At 48.3% G+C, this 17,949-nt stretch overlaps 9 protein-coding genes across 9 annotated transcripts; 5 read left to right on the forward strand and 4 right to left on the reverse strand.

Moving 5' to 3' along the window:
* Positions 1–336: 336 nt before the first annotated feature.
* N7520_010398 (uncharacterized protein) lies at positions 337–2,886 on the reverse strand (the record flags this gene model as incomplete). Its single annotated transcript, XM_057144331.1, has 1 exon — positions 337–2,886. One exon carries the CDS (start codon positions 2,884–2,886, stop codon positions 337–339), a length of 2,550 nt encoding a protein of 849 aa, XP_056990085.1.
* Positions 2,887–3,164: 278 nt separating this feature from the next.
* Positions 3,165–3,793, forward strand: N7520_010399 (cytochrome c oxidase subunit 7; the record flags this gene model as incomplete). Its single annotated transcript, XM_057144332.1, has 5 exons — positions 3,165–3,193; positions 3,391–3,469; positions 3,533–3,593; positions 3,652–3,683; positions 3,773–3,793. 5 exons carry the CDS (start codon positions 3,165–3,167, stop codon positions 3,791–3,793), a joined length of 222 nt encoding a protein of 73 aa, XP_056990086.1.
* A 708-nt stretch (positions 3,794–4,501) lies between these two features.
* Positions 4,502–6,767, forward strand: N7520_010400 (uncharacterized protein; the record flags this gene model as incomplete). The annotated part of the gene is given in 5 exon segments (XM_057144333.1): positions 4,502–4,563; positions 4,575–4,770; positions 4,821–4,876; positions 4,937–6,254; positions 6,312–6,767. The coding sequence occupies 5 exon segments, from the start codon at positions 4,502–4,504 to the stop codon at positions 6,765–6,767; spliced, it is 2,088 nt and encodes a 695-aa protein (XP_056990087.1).
* Positions 6,768–6,924: 157 nt separating this feature from the next.
* On the reverse strand, positions 6,925–8,487 carry N7520_010401 (kynureninase; the record flags this gene model as incomplete). Its single annotated transcript, XM_057144334.1, has 4 exons — positions 6,925–7,340; positions 7,392–7,869; positions 7,921–8,258; positions 8,313–8,487. The coding sequence occupies 4 exons, from the start codon at positions 8,485–8,487 to the stop codon at positions 6,925–6,927; spliced, it is 1,407 nt and encodes a 468-aa protein (XP_056990088.1).
* An 848-nt stretch (positions 8,488–9,335) lies between these two features.
* Positions 9,336–10,714, forward strand: N7520_010402 (indoleamine 2,3-dioxygenase; the record flags this gene model as incomplete). Its single annotated transcript, XM_057144335.1, has 3 exons — positions 9,336–9,623; positions 9,686–10,279; positions 10,340–10,714. 3 exons carry the CDS (start codon positions 9,336–9,338, stop codon positions 10,712–10,714), a joined length of 1,257 nt encoding a protein of 418 aa, XP_056990089.1.
* An 849-nt stretch (positions 10,715–11,563) lies between these two features.
* On the reverse strand, positions 11,564–12,420 carry yaf9 (YEATS domain-containing protein YAF9; the record flags this gene model as incomplete). The annotated part of the gene is made up of 3 exons (XM_057144336.1): positions 11,564–12,249; positions 12,306–12,330; positions 12,388–12,420. 3 exons carry the CDS (start codon positions 12,418–12,420, stop codon positions 11,564–11,566), a joined length of 744 nt encoding a protein of 247 aa, XP_056990090.1.
* A 224-nt stretch (positions 12,421–12,644) lies between these two features.
* Positions 12,645–13,682, forward strand: horA (ubiquinone biosynthesis protein COQ11; the record flags this gene model as incomplete). Its single annotated transcript, XM_057144337.1, has 4 exons — positions 12,645–12,690; positions 12,743–12,797; positions 12,850–13,190; positions 13,261–13,682. The coding sequence occupies 4 exons, from the start codon at positions 12,645–12,647 to the stop codon at positions 13,680–13,682; spliced, it is 864 nt and encodes a 287-aa protein (XP_056990091.1).
* A 156-nt stretch (positions 13,683–13,838) lies between these two features.
* Positions 13,839–14,832, reverse strand: N7520_010405 (pre-mRNA-splicing factor SYF2; the record flags this gene model as incomplete). The annotated part of the gene is made up of 3 exons (XM_057144338.1): positions 13,839–13,886; positions 13,937–14,572; positions 14,641–14,832. The coding sequence occupies 3 exons, from the start codon at positions 14,830–14,832 to the stop codon at positions 13,839–13,841; spliced, it is 876 nt and encodes a 291-aa protein (XP_056990092.1).
* A 252-nt stretch (positions 14,833–15,084) lies between these two features.
* On the forward strand, positions 15,085–17,004 carry N7520_010406 (uncharacterized protein; the record flags this gene model as incomplete). Its single annotated transcript, XM_057144339.1, has 1 exon — positions 15,085–17,004. One exon carries the CDS (start codon positions 15,085–15,087, stop codon positions 17,002–17,004), a length of 1,920 nt encoding a protein of 639 aa, XP_056990093.1.
* Positions 17,005–17,949: the final 945 nt, after the last annotated feature.

Here is a 17,949-nt window from a genome sequence, read left to right on the forward strand (position 1 = left end):
GTTGAAGAGTTGGAATCAGAATAATAACCCTGATGTTAGAGAATGTTTATGTGACGATCAATACTAAGCGGGTCCAGGCCGCGTTGCCGTCTCAACTATTCTTAGATCATCTCAGCCACGGGACTTCGCACTTTGCCTCAGCCTTTGGTCTTGGCTAGAAATTTTAATTTCTTTGCCTAGAACTTATATGTCCAAGTGGAGAATAGCCAGAAGCAACGAAGGCGGCACGGCGTATATTGTATAGACAGGAATGATTCAAGGGGCTTGGCTTGGATTTCAATATTTTTCATTTGTTCGTTTTATATTACAGTTATTGATACATCTGGAAGAATCATTTCATCCACTTCGCCGAGTTGGCTTTGGTTTGTTCATATATGGAGCTGGCTTTCGTGGCATCTCGACTTTGGCCGAAGTCCTCAGCGAAAGGGGTGACCGCCATGTATTCAGGACCCTTTTGCGATGGGAATTTTCCTTCCCTTGAAACAAGGACTCGCCCCAGGCAATGTTGATATCTTCAAACACTTTATCTTGACTGTAGGGATTGATCCTCCGTATCATTCGGTTGAAGGGAGATGCGGAACGAGGGTAGTCGCCAAATAGAATGATCAACCGAATTTGAGCGGCTCTCCGGATTGCCTCCGGACGAAGAGTAAGACCAGCTTCTTCCAGCTCCCGGAGCAGTAGCAAGCCCCGCGTCCAAGGAATAAGCTTGGAGCCGGTGGCCTGGTGTGTGCAATAGTATTCGCTTACTTTTTCACGAGTCACACGAAACTTGAAGCCCCAGGCAACGATGGCCTGTTGCATCTCCTTGTCAAAAATGAGACCATGAACCCGACCATCTGATTGGATGGCAGGCTTTTGGTGCGAAAGGAAAATTCTCTGATGTCTGACATTATCTTCCGGTCTGTGGGCATACTGGCGGACTAGCCACAATGAGCATTCTCTTAGCTCGTGCCAAAAGTTGCCCATGCCCAACCGCTTAAGAATTTCTTGCCAAAAAGCTGGACTGACATAGCATCCGGTTGGAACCACGCGCTGGAGAACCTTGAGCACGAACATCAGTTTTTCCAAGTTACCCTTTTCGATTTGTTCGGGTTTATGGTGCGGCCTGCGATTTGGCAGGAGCTTTTCAGCCATGAAGTCCACGCTGTCTTCGCTCAAGGTCCTCCCAAGCACGGTCAGCTCATCAACCGTTTTCAAAGCTGCACTGAGCTCCCCAGCGGCCATGTGCTTGCGGAAGTGAATATCCAGCAAGGCTGAGGAATCAGTATAATGCTCTTCCAGGATAGCTAGTGATACATTGTACTGGCGCCAGTCGCGAGCCACATAGTATGAGACCAAGAGTGACTCCTGCAGCTTCGCATCTTCTAGCACATCAGGATGTTGATCACTGAGCAGCAAGTCGGAGAGCAGGAAATCTCGGTTCTGGGTTGCGAGTTTCGACACCAGCCTCGCGAAGACGCTATCGGCGACGGTGATACCAGATTGGCGGAGCACTTTAAGATTTCTCAAGATTTCCTGGCCATCATGGGCCCTCACGGCCATCTCTCGCAAGGTTCGTGGGCCAATTTCAGAAATTCTGAGCATCCTAAGACCACCGATGACTATGTCTAAATTGAGAGCAGGAGTTGCAAACAGCCTGGCAGCGATATCGTCCTTGTATTGACGCTTTCCTGAATCGCCAGACTTTTGACCTCCCTTGTCGGCCCTGTCTCTCGACGGATTCTGTGATGGGCCTTGTTCGGAAGAGCCCGGAAATCTGATATCGGCATATTGTCGAATATTGTCATATTCCTGCCGAAGCCCGTACTTCCTCGTGTATTCCAATAAAGGTTGTAGTTCTTCCAGTGATTCAGGATGGTCGTGGCGAGCCGTCAACCAGGTATGCATTGCTAGTGCATCATCTCCATAGCCTTGCTCCATGAACCTCAGAATAACCGGGCTGTAAACGCGATGATCAATTCCACGGCATAGGGCTCTCATGGTCTTGAGCCGCGTGAATGGTGACTCCGACACCTGTGGACGGGGACTGGCGAACCACAGTAGATTGTTGACTGGAGGAGGAGGCGGTGGCGGTATAGCGTATGGTATTATTCGTATAAGGTCACTAGGCCTCGCCAGCTTAGAATCCTGAAGCTTTCGGTGCCATTCAATCGCCTGTTTAATCATGCCACGGTCCAGAAGACCACCAACAACCTGTTCATAAAGTTGGGGCCAGCAGTTTCCATCACTTCCACCAAGTGTTATCGCGTAATCCAGAATCTCCTTCAGAAGTATCTCTCGTGTCAGTCCCAAGTCCACGAAACTTTGCCAGATGAAATCTGCACAATTTCCTGTAAACGGCAACTCCACTCCTTCCACCCGGTTCGTCAACCCTTCCCAAATTACTTGGGTACCTTGGTCTCCATAATGTCGCTGGCGAAAACGAAGCAGTTCCTCCCAAAGCTCAAAATTGTTCCTGTATTCTGGGAGGTCCACTAATCGCGTTCCCAAGTCCTTGGTGTGGCCAATATCTGATTCGAATTCCAATCTTTCTGGATCCAGTCGTAAAGATTTGATCACTTTTGAAGCTTCGCCTGGGGCTGCATCGATTGCGCAAAGGGAAGGTTCTGGACAATTGGGTATAATGTCGTGGACGGAGAAACTGGGAGGCTTTTTCGATTTGGCTGGGCCCAAAGTCTTCGTTTTCTCCTGGTTGGAAGTTCTGGGCTCAATTTCGTTATCTAATAAGGATTGATTGGCACATCGTGATTGACATCGTGATTGACATCGAAGGCGCGTGTATCGAGACTCCAGTTGCTCGATTCCGATCGAGCAAGCAGCGAGACTGTCGATTATCGAGAGCGCGGACGGCCTCTTCAACAATCGAGTCAAAGCCGGTCGCATGGATGTAATGAATGAGATGGCACCCAAAGCTGGACCATGCTGGAAATGAGATCAAGAAAAAAGACTGAACAAGCAACAAGCCAGCTTCGCGGAGGAACTAAGGACGCTTTCCCCTTTCGAGAATCGCACCCTTAGTAAGCACACGAGTTTGATTGGCAAAAAGCGGGCGGAGGAAAGAGGAAAGTCACATGATCTGCGAAGCTCGATCCTCAAGTCGTGAACATCACCCCATTCCCTCTCTCATTGCCCAACCCCTCCACTCTCTTCCAACCGCCAAAATGTTCCGCACCGCTCCTCGTCTGGCTGGGTATGTCGACACCGAATCCTGCTCTCTACATCCCCAATTACTCCCAATTCCACCCAGGACCGCTTGTCCGAGTGCGGCCGAATATCCTTTCGCAGCTCCTCAGAAACACAATAGCCAATTGCCATGGATATTGCCCTGGGAAAAGGCAACAGATTCGGATTGAGTGGCAGTGACTAATGTATATTTTTTGGCTTTAGGTTCATGTTCCGCGAGAACCGTGTCCCTTACTACCAGCGTCTGTTCCAGAACCACGATGGCAAGCGTCAATGGTGGAAGGTTCGTTTGACCCAACTAGACCCTTGTGTACAAACAACAAGCTGACTTAACGTTTCAATTCAGACCTCCCGCAGCGGCTACGTCATGTACCCCTACCTGATCTCCGTCTACGGCCTCGGTGCTGGTAAGTTGACCATGGATTGAATTGCAAACCCACAGGCAGTAGACTGACATGACAATAGCCACCACCTATGCCATGTGCCGCATGGTTTTCGTAAGTTTCGCATCCTTGTTCTCCCTAGACGCCTCTGGCTATGGATCACCGGAAGATAGTCCGTGAATATCAACTAACATATTCAACAGGGCCACAAGACCTGGATCTAAATTAGTCCGACGATAATAGATGATGCTATCTGCAGTTGGCGGGATCGTTGGATATGCATGTTGAGTGACTCGATATTGGTGTATTTCTACCGGTGATTGTTAGATTGTTTGCAGGCACACTGGTTTGGGGCTGTATATACCACCAATTCAAGTGCCAATGAAGTTACTTTGCTCCTTTAAACATGCATGGACTTACTGTTTTGGCTGTTTCGGTCATAATTAGCCAACAACTGTACGCTTCCTTCGTGCCATTGGCCGGGTATTGCTCAAATGGAGCAGACCATGGTTATTAGTACTTGGGCCTCCTGAACCGGATGCACCTTCCAAGGTTAAAACGGTACTACCATACTATGCCTGCGGTCTCCAGATGTTCAGTTGTTAGCATTTGATCTGCAGTAAACAAAACACTACACTTATAATTGATATTTCCATCTATTCCGTGTTCCGGTCCACCTCCGGTCCGGATACAGTATCGATTAGTCATCTAATTAGCATCTGTCAACCGACGCGGCATTTGGCTATAGGATGCCCTGACCTCATCGAATGAATATTCCGAGGCATCTACATTTGGATTGCTCCGTCCTCTGCAGTCTCAATTCTGAATTAGTTATACATCTTGGTGGGGACGGCAGGACCACCTGGGCAGGAAACAAATCACCACGAATCGTCAACCATGAGTCTTGAATCTTGCAACAACTGTTGAATCCAATGGACTCGTCATACTCAGAGCATACCGCCAAGCGAGTTCGACACGCCTGTGAGGCCTGCAGGTAAGATCAAGATACCCATCATATCGGACTCGGGACCATGCTCAGGTTTTCAGACGAAAAAAGGCAAAATGCAATGGAGCGCAGCCGATTTGCTCTTTATGTGCTAGATTGCGACAAGACTGCGTATACGCAGGGTTAAAACGGCGATATGTACCGGACGACCTTCCGAGGTCAAGTGCTCCGCTCTCATCATCTTCTCCAAACCTTGTAAGTCCTGTCGAGACGGTATAAGTGTGCCATTCTAACAGTTGACACAGGAAGATAGATTGCGTAGCTTAGAGGGCAAGCTAGGAGCAGTTCTGGATCATCTAGGGTATTAATCCTTCACGGCCTCAGAAGCGTTTTATACTGATCCACCGTGTCAAAGATCTAGAATCGAATCTGGTTCAAGTGATGTTCCTGCTGCAACGCCATCAGGATCCAGTTCATCTATTATCCTTCCACCGTGGGAAGAGATTATTCCAATAGCAAAGCTCTACTTACTATATTGCGAATCTCAGCCCCTGCCCCTGTTCCACAGAAGCAGCTTCCTTGCCAGTCTTGAAAGGCGCGATGTTGAGATCATATACGGTATTCTGGCCCTGAGCCTGCGGTTCTCGGACTCATATCGTAACTACCATAATCTGACAGAATTGGTGAACGGTTATGCTGAAGTGGCGCGGGGTCTGGTAATGAAGCGAGTATCGGAGGGGCCAGTTGAAATCTCAACTCTCCAGTGCCTGTGCCTTTTGAGTCTGGTTGATTTTACAAGTGGGTACACCATGAATCAAGAATTTATTTGTTTGTCGCTCACACTTCTAGATGGCAACACCCATCGTTCCAGTATCCACAGCAGTCTGGCAATGAATCTTGCACGGTGTGCCAACCTTGGACTCGAATCTCGTGTATCGACAAATAGTATCCTCCTCGAAGAACGAAGGCGATGCTTCTGGAGTATATGTCTCCTCAGACGACTTCATGGTGGCGAATTCTCAATCCTAGATCTTCCAGACATAGGGGGTCCACCATATCCCCAAAGCCCAAGTCGGCCGGCCCGTGCTATCTCTCCAAGCCCCCCGACTCCAGGTCGAAGAAGCGAGCTTCAGGACCAGGGAATCGTTGCATATGTCATAATGCTAAGTGAAGCATTTGGAAGAACAGCACGATATGTACGGCACCGGGGACGACCGGGTAATGTACCACCATGGTCTCCCGACTCAGAGTACTCCAAAGTCATTGCGCTCCAGATGGAGCTGGAAACGCGCATGCCACTCACACACCGGTTCAAACCAGCAAATCTCAGCGACAGATCATTAGAGGAACTACAGACTCATAGAGAGTACTGGGGTCCGTGGTTTCTGAACCAGTTCATGTACCACACCATCCTCTGCCTCCTCAATCATCCACTACTGCTATCTTTGAGTCTGCGTACTTTCAGGAGTACCATCCCCGAAATCTTCTTACAACATACTTCCGACCTGATATCGTCACATACGACCTGGATCATACATTTCATCAATTATTTCGAAGAGAGATCGTTCCTCGTCTCAGATCCATTTCTGGGATATAGCGCTGCTGTCGTAGCTACCATCGAGCTCCAGCTAAGCTTCACAGACAATCCAGCCATCAGGGAACAAAAGCGAGACCGCTTCACAAAATGTGTCAATTTCGTACAAAAGATCGGTCAGAGATGGCCTCATATGGCTCGCTTGGTACGTATCTAATAATAAAGCCGAATTGATCGCTTGCTAAACTTCCTCTCCATCTAGGCGGAAAGACTTCAACATCTGGAAAATGCGGTTTCGGCCACTTACCAATCCGATCCAGGTGTTCAGAATCAAAGTCTCCTGATTGATCTTTCTCGCTTTTGGGAGATTCTGGAGTATTCATCCAATAGTGACGTGGATTCTGCTCGGCGTCTGTTTGGGGATTCGTTGTATACCGGACCACCATCTGTGGCAACGGAAGTATCACAGACTTCGCCTTTACCGGCCCCGACTCGTTTGACTACCCAGGAGGAATCATCTTCCACTCTTCAATCTCCGAATTTTAATTCCAATTCCGTCTTTCCCAGCGGTCACGATTACCCTACGAATTCACTGGTGGCGCCACAGCAGTTGGCTTTGTCAAACGATGAATTTTCTATCCTTGCTACAAACTTCTTTTCTCAGGGACAAGAGTTTCTTCGAGGTGGTGATAGTTGGGAGAATATTGGGAATTTCTGAGTTTCTGTATGATAGACATACCAAGGACTGAATACATGGTTCCCTGGTTTTCCTTTACGACCCAAAGCAATCTTACATTATGAACAGGTCGCCACATTTGATCGAACAACATTGAATGCGAACATTACATGAAATAAATTCATCCATAGGAGGCGAGCTATGTGCTCAAGGCTCCTTTGAAAGTTTCCACAAAGGTGTACACCTCTGAGAACGTATTGTAGAGTGGCACAGGTGCTACACGAACAACATCTGGTTCACGCTTATCACAAATAATTCCCGCTTTTTGAAGACGCTCAGCCACCTTATGCAGAAGTCCAGGCTTGAGCAACACACTCAGTTGTGCACCACGGGCGTGGGGATCCGACGGTGTGATAATGTCGAATTGGCTGGTTTCATCACTAGTATCCTTCAAGAGAAGGAATTCCAGGTATGCAGTCAGCTTAAGCGATTTCTGACGCAAGTCAGCCATTGATGTCTGATCGAAGACAGACAGCGCAGCGCAAAGGGTTGTCAAATCGATAACTGAAGGGTTGGAGATAACGAAGCCGTTAGCTCCAGGGATTGGCTTGAACTCTATATCAAATATTAGCGAGTGTTTGAGGAGTATACCATAATTTAACTTACTGTTGTCCATCTTGAACCGTACAGACCGGTCACCGCCATACCAGCCAGTCAAGCGGTGTCGGAACTTTGGCGCATCCTCGCCCTCACTGTAATCCACTTGGCCATGGCGCTCGTGGACAAAAAGACCACCCATCGCTCCGGGTCCGGCATTGCCGTATTTGTATGTGCACCATGCAGCAAAATCGACGTTCCAGTCGTGCAGCTTGATCTCAACATTACCGTATGCGTGCGCCAGATCCCAGCCCACGATCAGACCACGAGATTGGGCGTATGATGTAATGCGGGGGATGTCAAACAGCTGGCCAGTGTAGTACTGAATGCCAGGCAGGAGAAGAACGGCAGCATCATCAGCATGCTTGTCAATGTATGAGAGAATCTTTTCAGTCGGGATCTCATATTGGTTATCATCGGGGCCGATCAGGACCATGTTTTCCTTGGCATCGAGGCCGTGCCAAGCGATGTGCGATTCAATCGCATACTAATTACATGAGTCTGGGTCTCTGATCTATAACATATAATTTTCACTTACATGATCACTGGGGAATGCTTTCCAATCCATGAGAATCTTCTGTCGCTTGTCGGTTGGCTTGTAGAAACTGGCGAGCAGGAAGTGCAGGTTCGTGGTTAGGGTTCCCATGGCGGCGACTTCTTCGGGTGTAGCGCCAACAACCTTGCACATGGAAGCTGAAGCCTGTTCGGAAAGGAGTTGCCATTGCTTCAGAGGGGAGTCCTCGAGGCTAGTGAAGTGTCCACAGACACCAATGGACGCCCATGTGTCGAGCTGAGCTTCCATGTACTTGGCAACCGCCTTGGGCTGAATGCCCAATGAGTTACCACAGAAGTAGATGCTTGGCTCTTTGGAAAGACCTATATTCAATGGTCAGACCCTTCGTCCTTCAATTTATTGTTGGTTCGACTTACCTGGCTTGGCCAGCTTCTTGCAAGACAGATTAGCCTTAGAGGGAATAATAAACAAATCTCGCATCTCTCGGAGAGGATCCTCCAGGTCTAGAGAAGCAGCATATTCTTTAGAAGCAGCCTCAGCGGGGAAGACAGGCTTGGGTGCCTTGACTCCATTTGTGTTTCCTCCGCCCATATTGATAGATGGGCAAGCTGTGCGATGAGGTAATGAACAGGGATTGGGAAGTAACACCCGGGCAGATTGAAGATGTGAAGAAAGTTTGGACCGAGACTGAGATAGAAGCCACGCAATTCAGTCGAGTTTTATAAGGTGAACGGAGGGGTGGCAGTTGCATCCGGGTGTTATCTCCGCTTCCGCCTCCATATCCGTCCCCACAATTTTGGGTTTGATGTTATCATGTCAAATGTTTTATGATGGAAATGCTTTTTATATGTGAAGTCTTTACAGGTACGAACGTAAAATAAACAACGGAAATCTATAATCTGGTCTGGTTTGATTTCATTACCTTTGTTACATGCATAAGTGGGGGGATTCGAGGTAAACTCGGTATGAGATGCAGTATGCAAGTTTGCTTTTACCAGGGATCATCTTTCCAAGTAACTCGAAGTAAACTCACTAACTTCCAAGGTTGATTGAATTGGAATCTACATAGTTCCTGTGATCAATATGGGTGGAATTGAAGTTGCTTTCGCAATTACATCATTCCATATCCCAACACGGAACACGGATAGGAAGACGGATGAGAGATCCGTGATTTATAGATAGCAAATCAAAATGGCCGATGCCAACCGTATATTACCCTGTCATATGAACATTCGAATGTTTCTCTTTAAAGGCCAACTGAGTGAGTAATTCAAGGCTCCTTCTGTTCTGGGAACTTCTTTTCGTTTACAATATTCAGTCCCTCATTCCCTCGTCCATCGTCCATCCATCAAGCCTTTCAACGTTTTCTCAGCCCATCTACACCCACGATAATCATCATTTGTCATTTTTTTAATCTCAATCTTATCTAACCTTGAGAGATGCTCAGCTCTGTCATCAGATTGGAGGATTATGCCGTGTCCGATAATAATGGCTTCCTCCCCTCCAGTCCTCCTCTCGCCAAACTTCCCAGTTTCTACGAACCCTGGGAACTCCTTGCCAGCCAGCTATCAACTCTGATCAAAGATGAATCCATCCGATCATTAATTGATAACCTTCCAATCCTCAATGTGACCTGGCTACAATCCGAGCCGGAATGGCGACGCGCCTACTCGGTATTAGGGTTTCTCACCCACGCCTATATCTGGGGCGGCGAGAAGCCTAGAGATGTAAGCCCCTGATCAATGGATTTCGGATATTTTTCAGCCCTAACCAAGATCTGTATATCCAGAAAATCCCTCCTTGTATTACCAAACCTTTCCTCGAGATCTGCGCACATCTCGGACTCCCGCCCTGTGCAACATATGCAGGGCTCACTTTGTGGAACTACACTGCGCCTGACGATGCAGATATCTCTAATCCTGATAACCTTTCCCTGTTAACCTCGTTTACTGGTACACCGGATGAAGAGTGGTTTCTTGTTATTTCGGTTGCTATTGAAGCGAAGGGTGGCAAGCTTGTCACCCTGATGCTTGATACTATTGCCGCGGCTACAGCCAACGATGTACCACGCGTGACTGCATTGTTGTGCAGATTTACAGATGGCCTGCGGGACTTCAACTCGACTCTCCAACGTATGTATGAGAGATGCGACCCTGATGTGTTTTTCTACCAACTCCGCCCTTTCCTGGCTGGTAGCAAGAACATGGCCAGTGCTGGTCTGCCCAATGGTGTTTTCTACGATGAGGGAAATGGCCAGGGACAGTGGCATCAATACAGTGGAGGTAGTAATGGTCAAAGCTCGCTGATCCAGACCTTTGATATCTTCCTGGAAGTGAGCCATGCAGCCACCGGCGGCATTAGTGGGCCTTCTGGATATCTACAAGTACGGCTCTCGGCTAAACCTCCTTACTATGGATATGCTGACATGAACTGTTCAAATTAGGAAATGAGGGACTACATGCCTGCTTCTCATAAGAAATTCCTCGAAGTTCTGGCCCACTTCTCCAACGTCCGCTCATTTGTCATGTCTTCGCCGGCTGAACAATCACTGAAAGAATCATACAATGCGGCGTGTTTGGCTCTCGCCGCATTCAGAGATACTCATATGAAGATTGTTACGCGATACATCATCCTACCGGCTCGACGGGGTGCGCCAAAGACAAATGCATCTGAGAATGTCAACCTCGCCACGGCGAGTGCCCAGGTGGATGGACTGAGGGATGAGACCCCGTCTGGGTTGTTCGGAACTGGAGGGACTGCTTTGATGCCTTTTTTGAAGGAGACCAGAGACACCACTAAGGATGCGGCTTTTGACTAAATCCTTTCCTGCGCTGATGTCTTTCTTGGAGTGAATGGATGATACCAAAGATGCGACTTTCTACTAGACCCTCTTTTGCGGTTTGTTTCATTTCCGGAGATTAATTATGTACTAGCTACCACTCCGTATATTTTTTAGACAAATATTATATCATTACAAAGTGCATCTGGTCAAATTTTATCATTTAGGTAATGCTGTTCCACCCCAATCGATTTCATTTGCTGCGAACAGAATGCCTTATTTCGAATTTGAAGTTGAGTAACGTCTTAACGAGTGAATCTTTACGCAGGGTATCTTCATATATTTTATTGGTAGTTGAGATGGCGATAGGAGCTTATGAAAGGTGATTTGATTAGAATTTTTCTCCAGGTTGCATTCAAGGCTATTCAACAATATATTCGATTGGCATTTAAGCCTGGTAGCTTTGGTATCTAAATACCAAAGCGCTGTTCAGTATCTGTGACCAAATCGGGGACTTGAGATGTTTCGGCCATGACTCGCTTGTCAGGATTGAACAGGGCTTGCCAGCCTTGGCCTTGCTATGAAGCCGATAGCCAGTCTCTTTGGCGGGAATCACCGGTACCTGCTGAAGAAAGTCGGTGGTTGCCGGTAGTCTTGCTATTGAGGATCATTCCATAGATTCTTTGCCGTGGGACCATGTTTGAATCTCAAACAAATGGTATCCACAGGTCTGGTTCCAATATTGCAGAGGTCGTGAGATTGGATACTTGTTGTGATCAATGAAGACACAACTTCTTCAGAAGTTGCGACGTGAGTTCCGGAATTTGACAACCCGTATACAATAGTCTGTCTTTCTAGACTATTGAGAAGAAAGCAGCCTGCAGGCATTCATCTCTTCTTTGTGTTCGCGGGCATACCTTCACTTTCCCGCAACTCGGCAAGTGTTTTCTCGCGCTCAACCAAGCGGTCCTTCTCCTCTTTGATCATCGCTTCAACCGTCTTCATGGCCTCTGACATCCGATCAAGCTCCTTATTCTCCGTTTTCCGACTGTATGGATTTTTCGGCGCATCGTTAAGCGGGATCTCCGCGGTCCTCCCGGCACCTGGTTTCGTGTTCTTGCCCTTAGCCCGAGGCGGAGCAGTACCAGCAGGACCTCCAGTAAGAATCTCATAGAAAGGCTCAACAGGCTCATTAAAGATGACTTCCTCATAATTCTGGCTCACCACCACCTCCCGACGCTCCTTCATACCCTCTGCGTCCGGGCCATAAGGATGGAGTTTCAAGCTGTGCCAAAGTGTCTGCGGCTTCTCGTTTGACTCGGGGACGAAGTACAGTTTGATTTGAATCTCGAATTCACCCCAACCAGTTTCGACGACTTCGAAGGGGGGTGCCTCAACTGTGCGGACGCTTTGGGCGTATGTCTCGTGGAGTTTGAATTGGACCTTTTTCAGCCAGTAGGAGATATCTTCGTCGTTGATGCCTTTCACGAAGACTCGCCACTGATGCGTGTGGTCGGTGGGCGCATTCGCGGGCTTCTTCTCGGGGTCGAATAGTTGTGCTTCGCTGCCGAAAACTGGACATCGGTGTGTTAGTGTTAATTTGACCCGCAGGTTTGCTGCTCAGACATACTGAATGGGCGGAATACTGAAACTCCCTATGAAGGGATTAGCTTGGTTTCTCGGATTTGGGATTGTACCAAGTGGGTACTCACTCTAACGCGCTTATTTGCAGGTGTAGACGGCATATTGGAGTGCTGGTCCGTTTAAGGGATGAAGTGAGTGGAAATGGAATAATTGAGTTCAAGCCTTGCTTCAGCTGTTGAAGGAGCGCGAAAAAGGCCCTCGTGACACGTGACCCGGTGACGGCATGCCGGAGCTCTCGCATAGCTTGAGAACCTGTCAACTTGGTCAATCGTACTGCCTATTTCTGCAAATTTTAATATTACCCCCGTGTATACTTCTATACGAAATGGCTACCAAAAGGCTGGTTGTCGCTGGTGGAAGCGGTTTCTTAGGTTCGTGATGCATATGCATATGGATATGAATGATGCTAACCCACAGCTCCAGGTTCCAGGATCTGCAAATCAGCCGCGGCGCGGGGCTGGTCAGTGACCTCTTTAAGGTAGGACGAAGCGCTCTCTTCCCTGATCTTTGGATGCTGATGTTTTCACCAGTCGGTCTGGCGAACCGCGGTGGGACACGGTCACTGGTTCCTCGACACGCCCAAGCTGGGCGAGCTCCATCGAGTGGGCCAAAGCTGATCTTCTAGCGCCAGAGAGTTACAAGCCGTTCCTGAGCGGCGCTACTGCAGTCGTCCATTCGATGGGAATTCTGCTGGAGGCCGACTACAAGGGTGTGGTACAAGGCCGAGAACCCATCATTGGGGGACTTCAGCGGGCATTCAGCTCATCCAAGCTTGGAAGCCAAGATCTATCAACACGAAAAGAGGGTGAAGCCCTTAAGCCGAAGGAAAGAGATGGTCAATTGACCTATGAGCTTATGAACAGAGATTCAGGTGAGTTGATCGATTGGGGATATCTAACTAAACTGGGTTTCCAGGAAGCTGATGGGCTCTTGTGAAACAGCTATTGCATTGGCCCAGGAATCCTTGAACGAACATGTACCAGCCTTTGCGTACATTTCCGCTGCGGCCGGCGCCCCGGTCCTTCCCGCCCGATATATCAGCACCAAGAGGGAAGCCGAAGACGCGATCGCCTCCACCCTTCCAGAACTTCGGAGTATCTTCATTCGACCTGGTTTCCTGTATGATTCCAGCCGAAAGTTCACATTGCCGATCGCCTTGGGCGGCTTTCTAACATCAGAGGTCAACACTTTCCTGGGAAACAAGCTTAGGTTCCTTGGTGCGATGGCCGAGAAGCCGTTGAAAGCCGATACGGTGGCTGAAGCTGTAGTTGAGGCTTTGGACGATGAGTCAACAAGAGGAGCAGTGGGAACAAAGCAGATTGAGGCATTGGCCACAAAGGCCTGGAGGAAAGCGATGCTTTAAGGGAGCCCGATTCACGAATGATGCAGACACATTTCAGGGTCGCGATAAAGCACACGAGATTTCGCGGGTTGTAGCGTCTTGTTCCAATCTTCACTCAGAAAAGTGCCCAGCACATGTATATTATTTCAATTTTTTTATTTTTTTTTTCATGGCGCATTAGATCATGGTTCCTCGCTCGAAACTGTCCCGAATCTCGGTTGTGTACTAGAAAAGGTCAGAAGATGATCATATAAATGAAGATGATAGTAACATACCTTGTTGTAGAACCGGGCAAGCTTCTGGTTGAACTGCTTGTTCTTCTCGTTGATGTATGTCACATCTGCTTCGTCATCGCCACGGCGCTCCTTGCGTTTCTTCAGACGCACTTCTTCGGCCTTTTGAATATCACCAACAAGTCGGTCTACGGCCGCGCGGTCCGGTTTGTTGTCGGTAAAGCCCACGCTGTCTGCGGTCGAGTAGAAACTGCCATTCTTATCGATGGCGATCATCTCTCCGTCAGCGGTCTCCACAATTTCAAGGTCGCCATTAGCGGCGGCCTTCTCAATTGCAGCCAGCTTCTCCTTTTCATATGCCTCCAGGTTCGTGCCAAGCTCTCGCATTTGTCGCTTGTACACCTTGTTGGCGTCCTGAGTGTAATCTTGGAAAGCAACATTGTCGCGGTGACGCTGCTTTTTCTCCATGCGTCGATCCCATTTCTCGGATTCATCAACCGTCCAATCCCAGGCTCGTTTGCGCTCGAAATCTTCGCCGGTCGCTTCTGTGTCTGCTTTGAGGAGATTATGCGAGGCAAAAGCATGCTTGCGGGCAAGTGAGGTTGCCAGGTTTGGATCAGTAGCAAGTCGCTGGGTTTCCGCTGCGGTTTCTTTCAGGTTGCGCTCATTGGCAGATTTCTAGAGGATATCAGTAATGTGATCGATGGAGAATTTGAAGCTCGTGACTAGGATGCTGGGCACCTTACCGCTCTAGCCTGAAGGGCCTTGAATCTTTGTAATCTGTCATTTGCCTTGCCAGCCGCACTGTCTTCTTGCTTATCGACATTTGGTTTCTCTGTGCTGGGGGTGTCCGCGGGAGTAACGTCCGGAGAAAGGTTCGTCTGGTCCGTCTTTTCGGCGTCCTCAACGGACGGATTCTGATTCTGTGTCTTCGGCATGGTGTGAGAGCACAAGCAGTGGATGTACTTGTGAAATTTTGTGGAGAAGGGTTGAAGGATTGGGCGAGGGCTTGCAACTGCAGTTTTCGGCGATGAGATGACATCAGCCTCACCGCCTGTTTCCACCGCCCTCAACTCTGCATAAACTGCCACCCCAGACTTTCCACGCCGTGCGGGTCAGTTTCGATCTCCACCCGTGGGTCGTGACTCGCGCTGTCCACAAATTAGTTTCTGTTCAAGAATTCGCCCAACATGAAAGGCATGGTTCGGATGACAAGATACGGCTTTCTTCCTCATTTGACCCTTAATTCACGACCATTTCCTCGCTACTACTCCTCCATTGATGCCCTCGTTAGCTCCGAAGCCAATACTCGGTCGATCGTCCTGTCCCCCTCTCAGCTGCTTCGGTATAGTGTTACGGCCTCGAACTGTGTACATCATGAGAATGACCCCGATAAAATGTTGCGCAGTCAGGCTTTGGGGCTGCTTGATGCAGAATGGAAGTTGGGCCCTCCTGCAGCATTGTGGTTACCCCTCAAAGGTGTCCGTCCAGCAACCCTGAAACCCGGTGAAATTTTGCTTGATGCTGTCACTGATTTACGGGCTTTAAAATCTATCATTGAAATGATCGCTTTTAATGAGGATGGAGGTATGCGACTACAAACGAATGACTGCCTTGCTCTAGAGAAAGCGCTACGACGCTGTCAATCTCACAACACATATTCAGAGATTATTGCTGTATTGAGCGACACTATTGCTAGGCTTGAACGGCTCAAACTGCCTATTGATCATCATCTCTTTGAGCTTGGTGTATACTATGCAGCGCTAGACTTGTCCATTCCTGCCCTTCAACAGTTTCTCCGCTCCTGGGAAAGGCAGGCAGCTGAGCGAATGACCTATGGAGATCAAATTGTTCGAGCATTGACATCTGCTGTCAATGCCAAATTTTTTGAAATCCCGAATTACGACCCCTCTTCCTTGCTCGCTGAGATCACAGGAGAAGGGGGTACAGCTTCGGATATGCTTAATATCTTGTCTCACTCGGTTCGCCCTGATCAACACTCTTTTGCTGCACTTCTCCGCCTCCTGGCTAGAATCGGCAGTGACGAGCCATTATATAAATTCTGGGGTGAATTTTTGCAGACATTCGATAGCAAAGATTCCGGAGTCTGTCGCTCTGCTTATAGTGTGGTTTTGATCCTGGTTCAATCTGGGCGTTCGGAGACAGCCCTGGATTTCCTGGACGACATCTCCAAGCAGTGCAACGACATGTTACCCCATATCGAAACATCATACAATCTGCAGGCTCTGCTTAAGGACCCTATTGTGGGGAGATCACTGGCCAACTTGGTCAATGATGAATGTTACAAAAGGCTGCTGGAAATGGGCTTCATCGACATGGAGCAAAGATTGGGCCTTAAATGGCAAGAAACTCAAGGGCAACCAGACTGCAGTACGCATTCTGGTGTAAGCCTGAATTCTCTCTGGGCGAATTTCACGGATCAGCCACTAATCAGCGTCGAGGGTGATTGCGCCGGATATGACGATATCTCCCGACTTTATCCAGAGCTACAAGCCCATGGGAGTTCCAAATCCCGTCAAGAGCTTGGTCAGGTTGTTGATTTGCTAAATGATTACGACGGCGATGTATACAACGTGACTGCACAGCTTAGCCTAGAGCAAGGAGAATCCTTCCAATCCCAGTTCTCGTCCGTCGAATTTCGGTGGTGCCCTCAACAGTCCCCAATAGAGTTCTCAGACTCTCCCCCCACTTTGACAGACCAGTCCGAACGATGGACCCCGGCTGCCCTCGGTTTGATGCGGGCTCGTCCTTATATCAATGGCGAGCCCCAAGATGGAGCAAATAGCTTGCATTTGATGCAATTGGGATACTTGGAAATGCGACGTGGACCAAACAAGCCATGGAAACCATCCGGGTATATCGTGGCATGGGATCGTCAGTTCGGTGAAACGATTGCTCTATATGTTGGGAAATACTCGGCTGTCATCGGCTATGGTCCGACGTTGTCAACAGCTCCATTTGGTGCTGTGATCTATATCCGACCCCTCGACAAGGCTTATGCATTACCCTTGTCTCCTGATCGACGGCATCGGGAGTTCTCCGGTCGTTATTATTTGGACATCGACCCAAGCCCCGATTTGGGTCCGTGATGAGAGCCATCGGGCTAGTCTTCACGCACAGGGAAGATCGCGTTCGAGGATCGCATGTGGAGACGATCGCACATGTAATGTGATTGCAATTCAGCGGTGTAATGTATCTTTTTGTAAATTCTCTTTTTCTTTTTCCAGCACATGATCTGAAGTTTAAAGACCCGCTTTTTGATAATCTCCAATGTCTCAGGGGATGTTCTTCCCTATCTTGGGGAGAAAACCAAAAAGAAACCCACTTTTAGTTCCCTATGATCCACGAATGTCACTTGGATCCAGACCTGAGAACCGCTTTTTCGCTGAAATTTGTATGGCTGAATTTTTCTGATTCGTCGACCAATTCATCGCAGCTCGAAAGCAAACACTCGAGTGACCCAGACGGAACTGAAAAGGGAGGGATCGACGGTAAAAGCTAGCAAGCCACTCTAGATCGTCACATTGCAGGGATCGCGCCGGCTTTCTTTCACATTTCTCTCGAGCGGTGGGAATTTTACCTTGAAGTATCTCTTGTGAAAGGGGTGCATAACAGCTCAGAACGTGGCGACAGATCTACACTGAGTATGTACTAAGTTTCAGGGTAGCAAGGTTCGTGTCAAGCAATGGCCACTTTCATTCTCGGACTATGTGGGGACTCGCTAAATATTCAGAATCTTCAATTTTCCAACCTTTGGATTCGGGGCGCTTTGTCATGCGAGTCTTTCACTACTAGTATGATCTGGGATTTTATTTGTATCTGGTATTTGTCGGACTAAAAATATTTTGGTTTACATAGAATGATGTATAAACAGTGTTACGGAGTCAACTGTGATGGATCGATATGTTTGCCTTTAACGCTTGGACCCATTAGATCCATCACTTCATTGGAGAAGGAGAAAATAGGAAATGGTTCGCTTTTTCCCCAATTTCACTGGCTGCCTTTTTACCACGAAACACTTTGGATACATGAAT

Source organism: Penicillium odoratum (assembly GCF_028828045.1).
Source record: "Penicillium odoratum strain IBT 22623 chromosome Unknown utg000008l_segment0_segment0, whole genome shotgun sequence".
NCBI classification, from domain to species: Eukaryota; Fungi; Ascomycota; class Eurotiomycetes; order Eurotiales; family Aspergillaceae; genus Penicillium; species Penicillium odoratum.